Consider the following 21,822-nt stretch of genomic DNA (forward strand, 5'->3'; position numbering starts at 1 on the left):
CAAGTCAGTTTATTCGACTGGGGTTGCCTACCAGAGTATTAAATGGTGGAACTCTTTGCCTAGAGAACTAAGATGTATGGAAAGCTATTTAAGCTTTCATAAACATCTGAAAACATTTATTTTTAGAAAGTTTTTCTCTGAGGGATAGTGAGTAAGGTATATGCTTTTTAATTCTGTGATGCGATGTTTTATGTTGATGTTATATTTTATCTTTTTTATGATCTTTTTTGATGATGTTATATTTTGATTCTCTTTATGACATACACTATGTGCCACATTGAACTAAAGTGATTTGGAAAATGTGGAATACAAATGTTCATAAATGAAATGAAATAAGGGGAATTCCATTATGTAGCTTCCCACTATTCCAGAACCTGTGGGATAGTTTTGTCTATGAACCAGCAGGTGGAGATAGAAAACTGAGCTGACATATCTCTCTTGGCATCCAGTCAAGCTCCTCAGTATTTTCTGTCTCCAGCAAGTGGATGGATACAGTTCTCAGCCTCTGGTTCTGAGTGATTTGCTCCTGGTCCAGTTGATTATCTGGTACCCAGTTGAGCTTTGTGGGTTGCTTGAGTCTGCAGAGTCATATCTGAAGGTCTTCAAATCCCTGTGTCCGGTGCCCCGCAAATTTAATTCTTCCCTCCCTTCACCTCTCCCCTGTTTCCCGTGGAGCCCCCCCAACCCCCTCCTGAGCTCCCGGGTCTACCTGCTGTCCCTGATGGTCCACAGGGGCCATTGGGGGCAGGAGTGAAGCCCCCTTGCAGCTGGCCTCTGCAAATGACTGCTGCAACCTCTCACAGCACTTGCGATACTTTGTGTAGTACCACGAGCTGCCATGAGAGATCACAGCAACTATTTGCTAAGGGAAGCCACTAGGTGCAGGAACAAGTAACCTTCACTCCTGCCCCTAACAATTATATATATATATATATATATATCTCCTATCAAACTGAGCTCTCTTTTTCATCAAGCACTGCCATTTCCTCCCCTCACCCTCCCCACTGACAGTTTGAACTTCGTGGGTGTGGCTTGGATCTCTTTCAGGGAGAGAAAACTAACAACTTATAGCAGCAGCTTCAGAGAGCATTTTCCATCTCACAGATAGGCTGCAGAGAATACCTTCTCCTGCTTTAGACTTAGCCTGGCCTCAGAATGACATCCTATAGTATATCTCCTATCAAACTGAGCTCTCTTTTTCATCAAGCACTGCCATTTCCTCCCCTCACCCTCCCCACTGACAGTTTGAACTTCGTGGGTGTGGCTTGGATCTCTTTCAGGGAGAGAAAACTAACAACTTATAGCAGCAGCTTCAGAGAGCATTTTCCATCTCACAGATAGGCTGCAGAGAATACCTTCTCCTGCTTTAGACTTAGCCTGGCCTCAGAATGACATCCTATAGTATATCTCCTATCAAACTGAGCTCTCTTTTTCATCAAGCACTGCCATTTCCTCCCCTCACCCTCCCCACTGACAGTTTGAACTTCGTGGGTGTGGCTTGGATCTCTTTCAGGGAGAGAAAACTAACAACTTATAGCAGCAGCTTCAGAGAGCATTTTCCATCTCACAGATAGGCTGCAGAGAATACCTTCTCCTGCTTCCACCCACCCTACCCCTCTACCCACCCACCCCTAGAGTGACATGTCTTATATAACCTCCCTATCAACCCACTCATTACTTTACCTCACCCATTTCTATTCTTCTATCACCTTCTCCCACTACTCCAACCAGAGTTACACCTAATCACACTGACCACCCTTCAACATCTTCTGTCCTTCTGTGACTGTTCTCTTGTGCTTGACTGCTTAAATATTTTAAATTTAAATGCTTTACTTTTTGTCTATTAGATTGTAAGCTCTTTGAGCAGGGACTGTCTTTCTTCTGTGTTTGTACAGCGCTGCGTACACTTTGTAGCGCTCTAGAAATGTTAAATAGTAGTAAATAGTAGTAACAATTCCCAAGGACTACCAGGGACATCAGGTAGGCCGGGAGGGGGGGGGCTACCTAGAGCTTGGGGGGGGAGTCAGGTGGGGGAGGGGAGGGACTTTGATTCTCAAGGGTTGGAGGAGGGAGTAGAATGGAGTGGGGTTATTTTAGAGACCAAGAAAGGATTCTGGGGAGGGGGGCTTTCAAGTTAGAAAATAGTTATGTGGGCCCCAGCTGATATTCAGTGCCGGGCCCCCATAGCTAAGCAGGTTAATTAAGGACAGCTTTTGAGGCGACCCAAAATTGTGGCACCCATGTTAAAGCTGTTGGGGATCCTCAAGCCCCTCCAGTTGAAAAGGTCCTGCTCCGATTGCCCAGAAAGCTCCTGTTCTCACTGCAGCCGGCGGCACTCTCTATGGGCTTCTGCTGTGCTGGTTCCCCCCCCCCCCCCCCCCCCAGAATGTTCAGTTTTTGCGTATGCTCAGGAGGGAGGAAGGCCAATTTGTTAGCAGCCCATAGAGAGTGCTGTCAGTTGCAGTGAGTACGACAGTGTTCAGCTGATGGGGCTTGGGGATCTGCCAGCTGAGGTATCTGAGGTATTTATTGAATTTGTGGTCATGATGGAGGGGGAGAATAGTGTGTGCCCACTCACTTTGGGCTGAGGCTCAGGCCCACCTAAGTTGGTACGTCTGGCTATGCCACTGCTATATTAAACTGCTTTGCTGAGGCTGTTCAATAGCATTTATGGAAAAATGTCATAAGAAACTACACAAAGTATATTTTTTCAGTCTTGATTTTTTTCCCCTTTAATATTTTTGATTTTCTAAGTATGTTAGTTGTCTTTCTAAAGTGAGCTGCTTCATTCGAGCTGAAGAGATGCCTTATGTCTTCCAGCCTAGCCTACCCATGAGTTACCTTATATGCTCCAAATGTGAAGCCAGCAATCACCCCTATGCCCGTTTCTGTCTCTCATGTGGAATCTATCTTGAACCACCAGCAAGAATTAAGCCTCAGTACAATCTTCTTCTGGGCACTGGAGACACTCTTGCCCTCTCTGAGGTATATTTTGTACATATTTGATACCATATGAGTTGCACTTTTGAAAAAGATTGCTTTGTCTTCTTCACTTGTGTTATTTTCTTTTACTATGTCACAAAATGCACATTAGTTTAAGAACTATAGCTCTGGAAAATTACTGGATTGCAGTATAATTTAACAGGAAGCTGATATAGAAAAGATTTCTCCAGTTAACTTAAGGAGTTACCCAGACAAATCTCTGCTTTAAAAAAAAAAAAATCATGTTTCCATATCATCATGCTGATCAATCCATAGACTGGTGGGTTGTGTCCATCTACCAGCAGGTGGAGATAGAGAGCAATCCTTTTGCCTCCCTATATGTGGTCATGTGCTGCCGGAAACTCCTCAGTATGTTCTCTATCTCAGCAGGTGGTGGTCACACACAGCAGCAGCTCTGGCTAGGCCTCCAAGCCTAATTTTTAGGTTTTGTTGAGTGCCTGGGGTTGAGGGCTCTTCTTGAGCAAGTGCAAACCTGGTGACGCCAGGTCCCTCCTTTTCTCCCCCCTCTCGCTGGCTCCGTTAAAAAAAGAAAAAAAAAATTTTGGACGTCCTTAAGGGCGTTTATTTCGACGTTTATTTAAACGTTTATTGCAGCTACTCACTGGGACACCAGGTCGTTACAGCTCGGAGCGAGAAGCAGGTAATTTTTACCTTTTTATAGCGGGCAGGGGGTTCCCCGATTGATCTCCACGTGGCCTATGGCGTCGGAGGGCGAGGGCGCGAAGAATCGCTCCCCGGACCACGTGTGCGCTTCTAGCGGGGATGCGGGGGTTTTAATGTCTGATTCGCCCTTGTTGGGTGTCAGTTTGGAGGCCGGTCAGTGTCCCGGGTCTTCCTCCGGCGCGGCGGTTTTTCCCGCCATAAACGCCCATCCCCCGCTGCTCGCCTCCGCCATCTTGGCCGGCCACTCTGCTCGGACGGCTTCTTCTTGGGCCGCCCTTGAGCTGGGAGACGTTCATGCCATGGCCGCCCTTGATTTGGGCGACGGCAAAAAAGCGGCTAAAGTTAAGCGCCGTTCTTCCCGCGCGGCTCCTTCGCGGAGTGTCGCGCTGGATGCCATCTTGGATGCGCAGCATGTTGCTCCCCCGCTCTTGCGAGCGCCGGTTGAGGGTGCGTCTAGGGCTGTGGCCCAGGCTGCTGAAATACACAGTCTGGGGGGTTTCTCCCCCGAGTTTATTTTGCTGCTGCATCAGGCTTTCCTTATGCAAAACGCTGCACCTTCTCCCTTGTCCGATAACGGGGTTGAGGCCCTCGGGTGGATTCCCAGGCCTTAGAGGACGCTGTTTCCTCTGATGTAGATGAGGGCAGCGTATCTGAGTTCTCCCAACGGTCCTTTGGGGATTCCTTGGAGGAGACGGATTCCCGCTCGGATGGAGCGGATGACCCCTCTGCAGCGCGGATCTTTCGCTCAGAGGATTTGCCCAACCTGTTACTGCAGGCCATGAGCATTTTGAAGATTTCCTCGCCAGAGGACGTCTCTCCCTCAGCCCCTGTTGGCTCTGCCATTATGCTGGGGACGAAGCGCCCGCCTAGAACCTTCCACGTGCATGATGCCATGCACACCTTAATTTCGGCTCAATGGGATGTCCCGGAAGCGAGCCTCAAAGTGGCTAGGGCTATGTCCCGCCTCTATCTTTTGCCTGAAAGTGAACGTGAGGCCTTTCTTTGGCCTACCGTGGATTCTTTAATCACTGCGGTGACTAAGAAGACGGCGTTGCCGGTGGAAGGTGGCACGGCCCTAAAGGACGCCCAAGACAGAAGATTGGAGGCGGCCTTAAGGTCGTCCTTCGAGGCGGCTGCCTTAAGTTTGCAGGCCTCAGTTTGCTGCTCCTATGTGGCCAGGGCGTGCCTGACGATGGTGCAGCGGGCTTCCCCCTCGGATCCTTCCTTGAGGGCTGACTGGCCGGCCCTGGAATCGGGCTTGGCTTATTTGGCAGACTTACTGTATGATGTCTTGAGAGCCTTGGCTAAAGGCATGGCTCAGACAGTCTCTGCGCGGCGCTGGCTTTGGCTGAAACATTGGTCTGCGGACCACGCCTCTAAGTCCCGCCTGGCTAAGTTGCCTTTTAAAGGCAAGCTGCTCTTTGGGGTCGAGCTGGATAAAATCGTGACCGATCTCGGCACGTCTAAGGGCAAGAGGTTACCAGAGGTCAGGGCTCGGGCCAGTGCTCGCCCCGGTATCTCCAGAGGACGGTTTCAAGAAGCCCGTCGGTACCGCCCGGGCAAGTCGGGCTCCTCTGCCCCCTCTTCCTTCAAAAGGAACTTCTCCCCCAAGCAGCATTCCTTTCGCAGAGACCGCCGTCCCGGAGGTACGCCCTCCGGTCCTCCCCCAGGGTCTCGTACCCAATGACGGGTCCTGGTCCATGGCCCAGTGCAGATTGGAGGACGCCTATCCTCGTTTCTGGGCGAGTGGACCAAAGTAACTTCAGACGCTTGGGTGCTGGAAGTCATCAGAGACGGCTACAAGTTAGAGTTCTGCCGACCCTTAAGAGACGGGTTTGTACTCTCTCCCTGCAAGTCTCCGGTCAAAGCTGTGGCAGTGCAGCAGACCTTGGACAACCTGATCCGCCTGGGTGCGGTTGATCCGGTGCCAGAAAATCAGACTGGCAAGGGACGTTACTCCATTTGCTTTGTGGTACCAAAGAAAGGAGGTTCTGTCCGGCCTATCCTCGACCTCAAAGGGGTCAATCGGGCCTTGAAAGTGCGGCACTTTCGCATGGAGACTCTCCGCTCTGTTATAGCGGCAGTGAAGGCAGGAGAGTTCTTGGCTTCCTTGGACATCAAGGAAGCGTACCTGCATATTCCCATCTGGCCTCCTCATCAACGCTTTCTGCGTTTTGCAGTCCTGGGCCGACACTTCCAGTTCAGAGCCCTCCCTTTCGGGTTGGCTACTGCTCCGCGGACCTTCTCCAAAGTAATGGTGGTCATCGCGGCCTTTCTGCGAAAGGAAGGAGTACAAGTCCATCCTTATCTGGACGACTGGTTGATCCGAGCCCCCTCTTATGCAGAGTGCGGCAAAGCTGTGGACCGGGTGGTTGCTCTTTTGAGCTCCCTGGGGTGGATCATCAACTGGGAGAAGAGCCAGCTGCACCCGACTCAGTCCCTGGAGTATCTGGGAGTTCGATTCGACACCCAAGTGGGCAGAGTGTTCCTGCCAGACAATCGGATTGTCAAGCTTCAGGCTCAGGTGGACCAGTTCCTAGTAGCCTCTCCTCTTCGGGCTTGGGACTATGTGCAGCTGTTGGGCTCTATGACGGCCACGATGGAAGTAGTGCCCTGGGCCAGGGCTCATATGAGACCACTACAACACTCTCTGCTGCAGCGCTGGACTCCGATGTCGGAGGATTATGCTGTGCGCCTTCCCTTGGACCCAGCAGTGCGCAAGGCGCTGAGCTGGTGGATGCAGACAGACAAGTTGTCTGCAGGAATGCCTCTGGTGACCCCGGAGTGGATTGTCGTCACGACGGACGCCTCTTTGTCGGGCTGGGGAGCCCACTGCTTGGGAAGGACAGCGCAGGGGCTCTGGTCTCCTGCAGAGGCAAAGTGGTCTATCAACCTCCTGGAACTCAGAGCCATTCGGTTGGCGCTTTTGGAGTTCATCCCGGTACTGGCGTTGAAGCCAGTACGGGTCCTGTCGGACAATGCCACGGCTGTGGCCTATGTCAACCGCCAGGGAGGTACCAAGAGCGCCCCTCTAGCCAAGGAGGCCATGAATCTATGCCAGTGGGCGGAAGCGAACCTGGAACAGCTGTCAGCGGCCCACATTGCCGGAGTCATGAATGTCAAGGCGGACTTTCTCAGTCGCCATACCTTGGAGCCCGGAGAGTGGCAGCTATCTGCTCAGGCGTTCTTGGACATCACGAAGCGCTGGGGCCAGCCGAGCCTAGATCTGATGGCGTCATCGGCCAATTGCCAAGTGCCGCGCTTTTTCAGCAGAGGACGGGACCCTCGATCCCTGGGAGTAGATGCTCTTCTCCAACAGTGGCCGACACAAGAGCTTCTCTATGTGTTCCCGCCCTGGCCCATGTTGGGCAGGGTGCTAGACCGGGTGGCAAAGCATCCGGGCCGGATAATCCTGGTGGGTCCGGACTGGCCCAGACGTCCCTGGTATGCGGACTTGATCAGGCTCTCAGTCGACGATCCTCTGCGGCTGCCAGTGGAGCAGGGCCTGTTACATCAGGGTCCCGTGGTGATGGAGGATCCCTCCCCCTTTGGTCTTACGGCCTGGCTATTGAGCGGCAGCGTCTGAGAAAGAAGGGCTTCTCAGACAAGGTCATCGCCACTATGCTGAGAGCGAGGAAGCGCTCTACTTCTACTGCTTACGCCAGGGTTTGGCGTATCTTTGCAGCGTGGTGTGAAGCAGGCTCACTTTCTCCCTTCACTGCTCCAATTTCTTCAGTGTTGGCATTCCTGCAAGAAGGTCTGGAGAAAGGCCTGTCGCTCAGTTCCCTTAAAGTCCAGGTAGCGGCTCTGACTTGCTTCAGGGGCCGCCTGAAGGGTGTTTCCCTGGCTTCGCAGCCAGATGTGGTGCGCTTTCTCAAGGGAGTTAATCACCTGCGCCCTCCTCTGCACTCAGTGGTGCCTGCGTGGAATCTCAACCTGGTGCTAAGAGCATTGCAGAAGCCGCCTTTTGAACCCTTGTCGAGGGCATCTCTGAAAGACCTGACGTTGAAAGCAGTCTTTTTGGTGGCTATCACTTCAGCCAGAAGAGTTTCCGAGCTCCAGGCGCTCTCATGTAGAGAGCCTTTTCTGCAGTTCACTGAGGCAGGAGTGACTATTCGCACAGTGCCTTCCTTCCTGCCCAAGATTGTTTCTCGCTTCCATGTGAATCAGCAGCTCTGTCTCCCTTCCTTTCGTAGGGAGGACTACCCAGAGGAATACTCTGCTCTCAAATATCTGGATGTGAGACGTGTCATCATCAGATACTTGGAAGTGACCAATGATTTCCGGAAATCGGATCATCTGTTTGTCCTGTTTGCAGGTCCTCGTAAGGGTCTGCAGGCTGCTAAGCCTACAGTGGCAAGATGGGTCAAGGAAGCCATTGCAGCGGCTTATGTGGCTGCGGGGAAGGTGCCGCCTATCCAGCTGAAGGCTCACTCCACTAGAGCTCAGGCGGCCTCGATGGCAGAGGCCGGGTCCGTCTCCTTGGAAGAGATTTGCAAGGCGGCAACTTGGGCTTCGGCCCATACCTTCTCCAGGCATTACCGCTTGACTGTGGCTGCTCGGGCGGAGGCCCGGTTTGGAGCTTCAGTGTTGCGGTCAGGGATTTCTATGTCCCGCCCTGGGTGAGTACTGCTTCGGTACATCCCACCAGTCTATGGATTGATCAGCATGATGATATGGAAGGTAAAATTATGTATCATACCTGATAATTTTCTTTCCATTAATCATAGCTGATCAATCCATAGCCCCTCCCAGATATCTGTACTGTTTATATTCTGGTTGCATTTCAGATTCAAGTTTAGTCTTCAGTTCCTGTTCAGGAGGACTTCGTGTTCAAGTTTTTCAATGAATTCTTCAAGAGTTGAGACGAATTTGTGTTACAGTGAGCTGCTGCATTCCTCTCCCCTCCGTTTTACGGGGCTGGATTGAGACTTAAATTCTGCCGGCGCTCCCTCCCGCTTCGTGCGGCAGTAGGGCAGTTTTGTACCCCTCCCGCTTCGGCGGTGTTAGGGTCAGTCAGCTCCTCCCGCGGTTGCGGTTGCAGGATAAGCCAGATCCCCCCGCATCGGCGGGTGTGGTGTCCCTCCCCCGCTCCGCGGGGATGAGCTGGACGGATTCCCCTCCCCCACTTGTGTGGGGATGAGCTGGGTTAATTCCCCTCCCCCGTTTCGGTGGTGGTGAGCTGGGCAGAGTGTCCCTTCGTGGGTGTAATTCTCTAAGTGCTGAGTCCTGCGGATGGAGCTTGGATATCGACATACTGAGAAGTTTCCGGCAGCACATGACCACATATAGGGAGGCAAAAGGATTGCTCTCTATCTCCACCTGCTGGTAGATGGACACAACCCACCAGTCTATGGATTGATCAGCTATGATTAATGGAAAGAAAATGATCAGGTATGATACATAATTTTACCTTATTGGCATACATGCAAAAGAAGTACAAACAAGAAGTCCACCAAACACCAGGAAACACAATTCCGCACATTATGCACTAAACAAAAAGACTAATACTACATGTGGTGTACTTTTATCTGCATGTGTAATGTATAATTTGAGGAGTATCAGAGTTCTCCAATAGGTGAATCCAGGGAGATGCTTTTCTCTCCAAAAACACAAATAGTCTTTTTCCCCAGTAACAAAGCCTTTCTCAGGAAGAATCTATGATTCTCTGAAAGTAGAACAAAAGAGTATATTGGAGGAAGAAAAGGAAAAGACTTTAGAGTATAGCGATTGACAGTAAGTCTAGATCTGTTTCCATAGTCCTGCTACTAAATTCCAAAGCCAACACATATGGCCTAACTTGGCTTTTCTATACCACATTTGGGACAGTTTCCATCAATGGCCAGATGTTCCTTGAAGGCCCTCCATGGTGAAACATAGGTTCTACGTATAAATTTATGCTGGGTGAATGCTGTCATAACTAGGGTAAGCCCAAAACAATAGGGTGAATGACCTTGGGATCACTAGGAACTGGATCTCCTCCTTATGAAGTACTCCGACAGACATCAGCAGAGGTGGAGAAACGTGGGTAATGGAATAGGGAAGAGTTTGTCCTTGAATAGAAGTCACCTGCAAAGTGGGTCTGCAGGACAAGGCCACGGCTCCCAATTGGGACAGGAGTAGAGCATCGATAAAATTCCCCCCCCCACACACACACACTCCGGAGTCAATCAAGGCCATTGTGTTAAGCTGAAATTTATTCGAGAGCAAAGAGACGGGCATGGAAATGAGATTATCCAGAAGAGACGAATATCGACCCAGGGCCATCCTCTTCAGATGCCCTGGGTCATAGTAACATAGTAGATGACGGCAGAAAAAGACCTGCACGGTCCATCCAGTCTGCCCAACGAAAAACCTATAAGTGTATACCTTACCTTGAATTTGTACCTGTCCTTTTCAGGGCACAGACCATATAAGTCTGCCCAGCAGTATTTCCCGCCTCCCAACCACCAGTCCCGCCTCCCATCACCGGCTCTGGTACAGACCGTATAAGTCTGCCCTCCCCTATCCTCGCCTCCCAACCACCACCCCCTCTTCCCCCCAACTGCTCCGCCACCCAATTTCAGCTAAGCTTCTGAGGATCCATTCCTTCTGCACAGGATTCCTCTATGCATATGCCACGCATGTTTGAACTCCGTTACCGTTTTCGTTTCCCGGCTTGTTAGGGCACTGTTTTAAAAAGTGACCAGCCTGCCCACAATAGAGACATAGTTGGTTATCCCAGCGATGAGCCCTTTCTTTCTCAGACAGGCGATGACGTCCAATAACCATCGGTTCTTCAGCGGTTCCATAAATAGAGCTAGCGTTTCCTCTGGGAGAGGAAGACTGATGCATCTGAGGAGGTAGTTTCAGAGACCGACATTGGTCAGAACGTTCCTGCGTTCTCTCCTGGAACTGTACATCAATACAGATGCAGAGGGTGATCAGAGCATCAAGGGTAGTCGGAATTTCCCTGCCGGCCAACTCATCCTTGATCCGATCAGTTAATCCTTGCCAAAATATGGCTGTGAGTGCCTCCTGGATCCATCTTACCTCTGAGGCTAGGGTTCGGAAGCGTACCACATAGGACCCTATGGAGAGACTTCCCTACTGGATCCGTAACAGTTCTCCCGCAGTAGAGGAGGGGTGACCCGGGATATCAAAAGCCAGTCTGAAGTGGCGGAAGAATTCTGAGAGATCTGATAGCAGAGGATCCTGTTGTTCCCAAAGAGGCGAGGCCCAAGCCAGGGTGGATCCAGAGAGCAAGGAGATAATCTAAATGATCTTCAGTGAGGTCACGTGATGCTGTGAGCGGCGAAAGACGAGAGTCACATCGGCTCCTCGGGGCCCCATCCGTAGTTTGGCTATTCCACCCCACTCCTGGATTTTGGATCTATGAGCTGGTAACAACATATGGACAAATACCTAATGCGAGCCGCGATGGCGCAAGCACCTAAAAGCTTGAAACGGAAAGCAGAGTGGCAGAAACCTCTGGATTCCAAAATGGCGGCTGCCTCCCCGGCAGCCTTGCGCCCCACTTGCCCCCGGACAACGTGGTCTTAGAACTTGCAGATTCGGTGGTACGCGTGCTGGACCCTAGCTTCACACAACTGTTGGAACAACTTACAGGATTGACAGCTCTACCTTCCGAGTTAACACGCAGGACTGGGGAGCTGGTGGCGCAAGTGTCTGAGGTGGAGGATGTACAACAGGCCCACGCAGGAGAACTAGAAAAACTGGAGTGCTTGACCCAAGAATACCATCAGAAACTGGAGGATCTGGAGAATCGGTCCTGCCGCGATAATTTGAGGTTTGTTGGATTTCCAGACTCTATTGCTGAAACGAAATTTAAACAAACACTGGAAACATGGCCTTGAACTGGCCCATCGTATCGGCCAAAAACCCACGAGAGATCTAAGGCATCGGGGTTGTGATCGCTAAATTTCACAGCTACTCTCAGAAAGCAGCACTGCTGCAGCTCTATAAAATTTGCAGAGAGGATACAAAATTTGATGGCACCACTTTAGTTATTGCTGCATGCAGCCCCTAGTCGAAGCGCTGCGAGACCGAGTTTTGCCCTCCTTTTTCTCCCCCTGTGGAGGCATGGCATTGGGTCTGTAGACTTTACAATCTTGACCCTCATGTATCCCCATTGTTGCCAATTTGGAAGAATGCAGACTTTCCTGTTGGTAGGTCCTTGGCGGTTTTCCACGGGTGGAGGGAGGAGGGGTCTCTTTTTCTCTTCCAAGTTTCAAATAAGGATGGCACTTGTAAAGCTTTCCAGGACTTATGTACTAGCAAGCATTTTACCCCTCAGGCCTTTCTCCCCTATCTGCAACTGCATCATTATATTGCCTCGTTACCACAGGCCTCCTTGTCTATGACAAAATGGGAACAACTAGTTGAAATATATGACCTAGAAGCACAATTGGCAGTTCCCTTGAAATATTTTTATAACCAATTAAGAGAGGCACTACCTGAGGCATACTATGGGGACCTGCGCAGAGTTGGTCTGGAGAATTGGGATACCAGATACTACTACTACTACTACTACTTAACACTTCTAAAGCGCTACTAGGGTTATGCAGCGCTGTACAGTTTAACAAAGAAGGACAGTCCCTGCTCAAAGGAGCTTACAATCTAATGGACAAAATGTGCAGTCAATCAAATTGGGGCAGTCTAGATTTCCTGAATAGAGGTATAATGGTTAGGTGCCGAAGGCGACATTGAAGAGGTGGGCTTTGAGCAAGGATTTGAAGATGGGCAGGGAGGGGGCTTGGCGTATGGGCTCAGGAAGTTTATTCCAAGCATAAGGAGAGGCGAGGCAGAAAGGGCGGAGCCTGGAGTTGGCGGTGGTGAAGAAGGGTACAGAGAGGAGGGATTTGTCCTGTGAGCGGAGGTTTCAGGTAGAAGCGTAAGGGAGATAAGGGTAGAGAGGTAATGAGGGGCTGCAGATTGAGTGCATTTGTAGGTTAGTAGGAGAAGCTTGAACTGTATGCGGTACCTGATCGGAAGCCAGTGAAGTGACTTGAGGAGAGGGGTGATATGAGCAAAATAAAACATTACAAGCCAGCTTACGAACCTGTTATGGGGCTTTTGGGAGTGCTGATATACGGGAGTTGCAGTATAAATTTACTATGCGCCTATATATCTCATCGCATAGGGCCTTTAGGGCTACTCTGCGCCCCTGTGATGATTGCTCGAAATGTGGGGGAACTGGAGCTCATTTGGGCCATATGTTCTGGCTGTGTCCTCCAGTTCTGGCGTTCTGGACGACCCTTTGTGCCCATGTGTCTGGGATTTGGAGGATTAGGTGGCGACCCTCCCCTGCACTGCTGTTCGATGTGTATCATACAGGGGGATCCCGCAGAGCGGGTCTAACAACTTTCCTAAGGTGAGCGGTTCTGATGGGGAAAAAAACTATATTGAGTGTCTGGCTGCTTCCCGATTGCCCCTCGGTTCCGTGGTGGTGGTCTCTTATGATCTCCTTGAGTGCAGTGGAGCATAAGGATGTTCGGGATCTGGCCTCCCAGCGCGGGGACCGTCTCTTGCAATTCTGGTCTCCCTTCTGGGACACGCTAACACCGACTGCTCGGAGTAGAATTTTGAGTGGTTGGTGCACTCTGGGGGAGGGAGAGGGGGGTGGGGGAGTGGGAGAGGAACTTGAGGGGGGAGGGGGTCGATTTGCTTTAGTTTGTTTTTTTGGGGGGGGGTGTTAAGCAAGTGTAATATAGGTGTATTGCCAAAATGATACATTTCAAAACTGTTGATTACCTGTTATTATTGTAACCACATACATTTGCATAAATAAAGTTAAAAAAATGATCTTCAGCCTATCTGAGGAAAAGGCTACTGGCTACATCTCAAATAGCATCAGACATTGATGAAGGAATTCCCGGCAAGCTGAGGGGGTACCGTCAAAGTAAGGAGGTTCTGGCAGCTGCAGACCAGGTGTGGGTAGAACCGGTCCAGCCTATGCAATAGGGTTCTGCCACTGGAACTGAAGAGTGGTCAGTTGTGAACAAATGTCCTGCAGGACTCCAGACAAGCGATTAAGCTGGGCTTGTTGTTGTTGTAAGACTTGGGTCAGGTCATACAGGTCAGGTTTGTCCAACGAACTCATGGCTTCGGCTTACTATCAGACTCGTGAGTCCTTTTACCGAGTAGAACACAGATGTATCCTGAGGAAAAGGACCCTGGTCCTGACTCAGTGGTCAAGCAACCCTGAGGCTTCACCTGCGATGACCGCTGTTCCCCAGAGGTTGAGCCCCCAGGTGCGGGTGGCCAAGTAGTCAAGGCACACGCTGGGTCAATAGGCAGGCAGCAAGCACAGAGAGTAGTCAAGACACATGCTGGGTCAATAGGCAGGCAGCAGGCACAGAGAGTAGTCGAGGCACACGCTGGGTCAATAGGCAGGCAGCAGGCACAGAGAGTAGTCGAGGCACGCTCTGGGTCAATAGGCAGGCAGCAGGCACAGAGAGTAGTCGAGGCACGCGCTGGGTCAATAGGCAGGCAGCGGGCACAGAGAGTAGTCGAGACGCGCTGGGTCAATAGGCAGGCAGTGGGCACAGAGAGTAGTTCAGGCACGTGCTGGGTCAATAGGCAGGCAGCAGGCACAGAGAGAAGTCCAGGCACGTGCTGGGTCAATAGGCAGGCAGCAGGCACAGAGAGTAGTCAAGGCACATGCTGGGTCAATAGGCAGGGAAAAAGCAGAAAGAAACACACAACAGCGCAAAAGCAAACCTACTGGAGTAGAAGCCGAAGCAGGGTGTCAGAAGAGAGCTCAGCAGATAAAGTGCTGGCGTCTGACGTCAGCAGGAGCCTAGCAGGAAAGAGAGAGCTGTCATAGGGCAAAGAGAAAGAGAAGGGAAGCTGGCGGCTAATAGGAGTGGAGTGGAGGAGAGACAAGAGGAAAGAGAGCTCCCAATTGGCCAAACGGACAGAGGGAGGAGCCGGGGGAACTGGGAGGTGGACCGAAGGATCCTGGGTGGACCCAGGGCCAAGCTGACGCGAAGGGAGTCGCGGTGCTGGAGCGCCGAAGAAACAACATGGCAGCCGCACCCGAGGCAGGCAGAGCACGTGCTGCGCGGGCTAAGGCACAGAGCCCCGCGTCACTGAAGGACGCTGCCCGTGCAGAGGTAGGGGAGTGACACCCTGTTGCGCTTACCTAGGAGCCAGCCACTAGTGATCTCCCCTCAGTTGAACCTCCGGTAGATTCAAGAGTGATGTAGTATACAGGCATCATGAGTTGAACCTGGGTATCTGGCACACATTTCTACAATCTCCCCCCTATGTATCACACACAACTTGCATATTCATAGAGTGGAATGCTTTTCTATTCCTACATGTGGCCTCTCGTGCCCCGTGGGGGGGTCTGAGTGCAACGTGTGTGCAGGCTATGATGCCTATGTCTGAGGAAAAGCAAGCTGTGCCATAGAACTGAGCCATGTTCTGCAGGGCCTGGGGTAGTGGGGAAGGTGATGTACTGTGAGATGTGGTTAAGGATGGCCTTAAGGAACTGGGCGAGGCAATTGGAAATGGTGTGCTGGATTCACAGCTGGGACAGCCTGGAAGCTACCAGTGGCCAGAAAAGCGAGGGAGGCAGTGACCTTCAGGTGGACAAGGATAGGATTTTTCCTATGGGTCCTGGACTGTAGGAGTGGTTGTAGTTGGTCACATAGGTGCCAGATGGTAGCCCTGTCAAACCGGTACCTGGTGAGGCATTAGGCATCGGTGAGCTCCAGGAAACTGGAGTGGGGCCTAAATACCCAGGGATAGGGTGTCTCCTGCGATGTCTGTCCTTCAAACCCTCTTTCACCTCCATCAAACTGTGTGCCAACAATTCATATAGTTCAGCCATTATCAAACACCACAGGTGCAAATGACTTATCCCAAACTAAGGACTGTGCGCACCTCCACCTACTGCACCTACTGAGTGCAATGAGTCCCTCCAACAACAGACAATGCCCAGCACTCACTCTCCCACCACCTGAAAATAGTCCTGACACACAAACACTGCAGCAGTCACTCCCCCTCCCAACACCAGCACTCACTCCTCTCACACACAGCTGCAACACAAATCACTCACTCGCCTCTCTCCAACAAACAGTCCTCACATATACACACAGCAGCACAAAGCACAGGGACAAACTGGGTCTGGACAAACAGAGGAACACTGAAAGACACAGGACACGCAGATAAGGGGGTTTAATGAGGGGTGTGGGGGATGGGGAGAGATACAGAGGAATGGATAGGTATGGCTGGGGGTGTTAGCAAATCTGGGCAAGACCCTAGGGAGGTGAGACACAGAGGAGGCAAGGAAGGGAACGAGGTTGAGACTGGGGCAAACAGGCAAGTCTGCCTAGCACTGACTTTGCTTCCCAATTACTGGTGTTGCCATCTAATCACCACTAAGCTTCCATGGATCCATTCCTTCTAAACAGGATTCCTTTGTGTTTATCCCACGCATTTTTGACAGAGAGAAAAAGACATTTTAAGCTGTGCGTGGTCCTCCTAGGCTGTGGAGGGTGGTGTCAGGTGCTTTTGACATCACTTCTGGTCACATGACCCCCATCCAAGATGGCAGTGAGTAGTGTGAAACAGGAAGTGATGAGATGTGTACAGTTGTCGTTGTAATCTTGGAAAAGGGTGTCTGGCTATGACATTGCTTCCTGTGATGTCACCAAAATGGGTGGGGTTTGGGGGTGTGGTTATGCAAAAAGGGTGGGGCATGTGTGGGGCTGATGTCCCTTGTTCAGCCTCTACTTTTCCTGATGGGTGGGGCTGAGACATCACATCTGGTGATGTCATCAAAGGAGTGGGTGGGGCTTGAATTGAGAGTGGGCATGTCCAGGGCAGATCCTCAATTCTGATTGGCTGCCATGATCAGACATATTAGTGGTCAACTGTCAAAATCAATTAAAAATAATTAACGGTTGACAGATGCTAGTGAGGTATATTACACACCAATTGTGCTATCTGCTCTGTTGCTGACAAGAGAAGGGACAAATCAGATCAAAGGTAAACCAACCAAAAAAATAGCATGTTCCTAGCAGGGCTGGGGATTTAGTGAATATCTTGAAGGCTCTGACCGCACACATTGTTTCCATTGGGTTTAGCATCCCCAATCATTTTGAAAAGTTGGCTCCTATGGTTCCCACCTGGAACCTCCAAGGCTAACTTTACCCATTATTTTGCATTTCTTGCAGGTGAGTCAATCATCCTAACCAGTAAATCTAAATATACAATTTTATAATAGTACAGGCAGAGAAGAGCAACAGCTAGCATGGCCCTGCCTTCTTTTAAAAAAAAATCTCCCGTTCACTTTCTGATGGCTCTTGCTGGGCAGTATCTGGTGTTCATAAATTTATTTCTGTTATAGCCAAGTGGAGTTTAATGTTATCCAGGAGAAGCACTAGAAACCTCTAAACTAAGCCCCAATTCAATTAACACAGTAGAAGGGACGGGACATTGCTTTTCCAGAATTCTCTCTTTTTTTTTTTGCCCTACTACATATTTCTCTTTGACAGTGAGGTTGAGGGAGAGGATATTCAGTAGGGTACTATTTGCTTAAAGATAACCAGATCATTTATTTAGGTGGTTTTTTTTCAATGACTACTCAGATGACTTATGCAATTAAGATGGACCATTACACATAGAATCTGAAAGATACCCAGATAAGTAGTCCAATTAACTTTATGACAGCTATTTTTAAGTTGAACTTCAGCATAAAGTTAACCAGATAGTTCTAATATTGGTACTGTCCAGTTAACTTTAGGCCATACCATTGCACCCCCGTTTCTCATCCCAAATTTAAATAGATAAATTTGAACCAGATGTCTGTTTAAAATTTAACAGCTGGCCATCACCAGTTCCTTAAAAGGAAAGACCATAAATCTTCAGCATATCAACCACTGTATTTTGTTCACTACTACTGTTCTTTTTCTTTTGTTTTTCCTTTTTTTCCTATTGTGATATACTACTTTTGAAAAGGTTACTTGGCTGTAATTAGTTTTTATCTTGTTCATTAGTCTAGTTTGCATACAGTAAGTTATGTAATATACAAGCTGTAAAGCCCGTTACAACAGGCGAAATTTCTGTTGTATGTAATGAAATAGCAAAACAGGCAAGACTTTTTATTTGTGAAATGTAATTTAAAAGTTGATGAACGTAATGTCAGTTGATGTGTATAGTACAGGTTTATATACTATGTTCTTTGTGTAAACAGCATTAGATCCTTCAGAATTTGAACCTTGTTATTGTTTGATTTATGTGATTTCCCATATCACTTATTGTTCAAAGAGAGAGAGAGAGAGCGTCTGTCTGAGAGAGAGAGAGCCTTTCTGAGAGAGAGAGCGTCTGTCTGTGAGAGAGAGAGAGAGAGCATATGTCAGAGAGAGAGAGAGAGCGTCTGTCAGAGAGAGAGAGAGAGAGAAAGAGCCTTTCTGAGAGAGAGAGAGAGAGAGAGAGCTTTTCTGAGAGAGAGAGAGAGAGAGAGCATCTTTCTGAGAGAGAGAGAGAGCATCTGTCAGAGAGAGAGTGAGAGAGAGAGCGTCTGTCTGAGAGAGAGAGAGAGAGCGTCTGTGTGAGAGAGAGAGAGAGAGAGAGAGTCTGTCTGAGAGAGAGTGACCCCGCGAATCTAAACCATACGACCTTAAGTACCCGAACCCCCTTATCTCTGTCCCTCGCTGATGACACAAGCTCACCCCCTCTCCATTACCACACTAACCCCTCACTGACAAATGAGACCACCCGTACTAACAGTGAAACCACCTTATCCTGGGTTCAGGTAAAACATGGATTCAGTTAACCCCCCGGATCTAAACTGTATGACCTTAAGTACCCGAACCCCCTTATCCCTCTCCCTCGCTGATGACACCAGCTCACCCCCTCTCCACCACCACACTAACCCCTCACTGACAAATGGCGGTGATTGAAAGCGGGTCCCAGGAGTGAACGACCGATCGGAGAAGGCAATGGGAAGACTCACCGGAGAGACGGAAGCGAAATGTCGGACTCGGATAGTCTATGCGAAAGCGAGCGGCGGTTGTGCGGGAAGGATAGTTAATGAGCGAGTCACACCATGGAAAAAAATGCGCCAAGAGCAGCACTCCCTGCCCCCAGGGAAAGCAGGCGGCCTGCCAGGTGTGCGAGGGGTGGTTAGAAAGAGCGGAGGGAAAACACCAGGATATTTCATGGGAGGGGACACAGTAAGTGAGCAATTTAAACTTGTAGTACTGCAACTGGGGAAAATTGGTTAGAATGCAGCCAATTCACCACGTCTTCCCTCCTTCAGCTGACTCCGCGCAGTTCTGATGAGCGATGTGTTCGGTAGGCTCGCGCTGGAGGGGGGCATCGTTGGAGAGACCTGTGTCGTGATGCACATGCACAGAACAGCTGCGCTGTTCTGCGCATGCACGGCACGTCGGTCACTCTTCATTTATATAGTAGGATTTGCATTGAAGGCTTGAAGACAATAGACACAATCAAAAGCAAATATACTTATAGGCCATCTGAATTTTAGATTTCATTTTTTTTCCAAATATACATTTCATCTAATTCTTTACCTACAACAGGGAAATGTGAATATTAAGGCTTGTTAAGTAGAAGAACATACTTGAGTGACTTGACAATTTTCTTGTAGATTCTAATGTGATGAGGGGTCACGTAGACTGTAGATTTCTTGAAACTGTCAAATAAATCTGGATTGAATATATATGCTTTTAGACTTTATCAAGTTCAACTTAGGTTTAAAAATATTTTCAGAGATAATATTTTGATTTATCGTGGGGCAGAATATTTAGGAAAGAACTCAGTGCTTCATGAAATCAGACACAGATTTTATTTTTAATTAATCAACCTTGATCTTCCCCAACAGGACAGAAAAATCTCATGCTGCTTGGCAGCCCATACATTTCCCTTTGCCAAAGCCAAGATTAGACTTAGAACGAACAGACAAAGGAACTCAAACTATTGGCTGTTTTACCCATCCTCTAAAATTTTGGAGAAGAAAGAATTGGAGCTGATCTCTCAGAAGGAAACACATGATAAGATGAGTGATCGTAAACCCCTTCTCACAGCTATTAGTCCTGGAAGAGGTGAGAATCAGTTCTGGACATTCTAAACATTCTACAGCCAACTTTTGGAGTGACTACACAGGAATTATTTCTTTCTTTTCTTTTTTTTTTGAACCAGCAGTTTCCTCCTGCTCCTTTACTACAGGGGTTCATTTCAAGCAAAGGTCATTTCTGGCTCCAGCAACAAGTGTTCTGCCTAAGGGGCATAGTTATCAATGTGGACTACTGTTAAAAGACATGTTATTTTACCCTTAACTAGCACAGGTTCCATTTAATGCAGTGAGACCTAGTTACTAATAACTGGGGTTAACAGTAAAATAGCCTGTCTTAATGGTAGCCCATGTTGATAAATTCCCCTGAGATTTCTTTAAAGGGATTATGTTTGATATTGGGGAATTCTATATATAATGCCAAAAGTTTGGCGATGAAAAGATCTTTGCTAAGCCCCTATTCTATAAAGGGTGCCTGACTTTTGTAGAATACTGGCGTAATATGCAGGTCATGCCTAAATTTGAGTGCCAGACACACCTGATAAAAACAGGTTTAAGTCCAGTGCTCAAAGCTACGTGCAGATCAGCAGAATTGTATAACTTGGCACCTAGCTTTTGGGAATGCCCATAACCGCCTATGACCTTCCCATGGCCATGTCCCCTTTTGGATTGTGCACATGAAAAGTTAGGTGCTAAGTTATAGAACAGCATGCAGGGGAGATCCGTGCACAATTTCAGTTAAGCCCAAATTAGCACCAATTAAGTGGCCAATTGGTACCCATTTTCTCATTAAGTTGCACATGGATCTTGGATCCATGTTCAAATTTCAGCGCCCAACTTTCACTGACCTATATAGAATCCAGAGTAAACATGGTATAGAATGATGCTTACTATATTGAATAAGACATCCTCCTTCATAATCCAAGAGTAAATATGCTGTTTTAATTTATATCCCATCCTAACCCCTACCCACCCCCTCCCACCTTATAGAAACTGTAGTCCTTAAACCTTTGAATCTTCCCGGCACCAGGTAACAAATAGCACCAAACTTACACATTGAGCAAATGACTCCTCGTGGGGATAACGTGTCCCAAAAGAGTGACCATGTGGCCTGAAACTGTAGTCCCAGTCCCTTCGAGATGTCCTTTATATGCATTTGTTCCATTCTCTTGTCCTAGATCATTAAAATTCTCCATTGTTGAAAGGTGGGTCAGACCAGTGGTCCATCTAGTCTAGTATAATGCTTCCAACAGTGGCCAATTCAGATCACAAGCACCTGATAGACTCCAAAATAGTAGCAAGATTTGTGCTACTGATGCCAGGGACAAACAGTGGCTTTCCCCATGTCTTTCTCAATAGCAGACTATGGACATTTTCTTACACAAGGTTTTCTTTAATCTAGTTTTTTAATCCAAGTAGTTCAAAAAGGGGGAAAGGTAATTATTCCTCTTTAAACCATAGCATTGCTGAGGTTCTAGGTGCCTCACTCCTCAACCCAGCTCCCACACACCCTCCACAGATGAATGGCTTAAGAGTAAGACCTCAGAAAACAAACACAAATAGGAATGGAAGTAAGGCACACCTTGAATGATTATCAGAAGACTGTGTTCATGAACTAAACTGAAAACAGACAAAGTGATAGGGCCTGACGGGGTATATTTTAGGGTATTGAAGGAACTTAGGGAAGTTCTGGTGGTGCTACTATCTGAACTTTCAAAGCTACTTTACAGTCAGAAGTGATCCCAGAAGATTGGAGATGGAAGTAAAGAGGCCAGTTAGTCTGACCTCTGTGGTGAGTAAATTAAGAGAAAAGGTGCTAAACAGAGGATAGTGCAATTTCTGGAATCCAGTGGATTACAGTATCTGAGGCAGCATGATTTTGCTAGGGGTAGGTCTTGTCAGATGAATCTAGTCCGTTTCTTTGATCAGTTGGCCAGAGAGTTGGATTACAGAGAGCACTAGATATGGTGTTGTTAGATTCCAGCAAGGCATTTGACATGGTACTATTTTGGCAACTTATAAGTATACTGAAAGACTTTCATATGGGCTCTTAAGTGACTGAGGAAGGAAGTTATCAACGTGGGCTACCATTAAGATGGGTTATTTTACTG

The 21,822-nt window shown here is 48.7% G+C and overlaps 1 protein-coding gene across 3 annotated transcripts in view; it reads left to right on the forward strand.

The window, feature by feature from the left end:
• Nucleotides 1-21,822, forward strand: part of DZANK1 (double zinc ribbon and ankyrin repeat domains 1) — a 179,695-nt gene that overhangs the window by 93,226 nt on the left and 64,647 nt on the right. For all 3 annotated transcript variants that reach the window (XM_030196241.1, XM_030196243.1, XM_030196242.1), the window contains 2 exons: nucleotides 2,821-2,985; nucleotides 19,523-19,742. In XM_030196241.1, the coding sequence (XP_030052101.1) occupies nucleotides 2,821-2,985; nucleotides 19,523-19,742 (385 nt within the window). The remainder of the gene's footprint in view (nucleotides 1-2,820; nucleotides 2,986-19,522; nucleotides 19,743-21,822) is intronic.

This window comes from Microcaecilia unicolor, chromosome 3, assembly GCF_901765095.1.
Source record: "Microcaecilia unicolor chromosome 3, aMicUni1.1, whole genome shotgun sequence".
Classification (NCBI taxonomy): domain Eukaryota; kingdom Metazoa; phylum Chordata; class Amphibia; order Gymnophiona; family Siphonopidae; genus Microcaecilia; species Microcaecilia unicolor.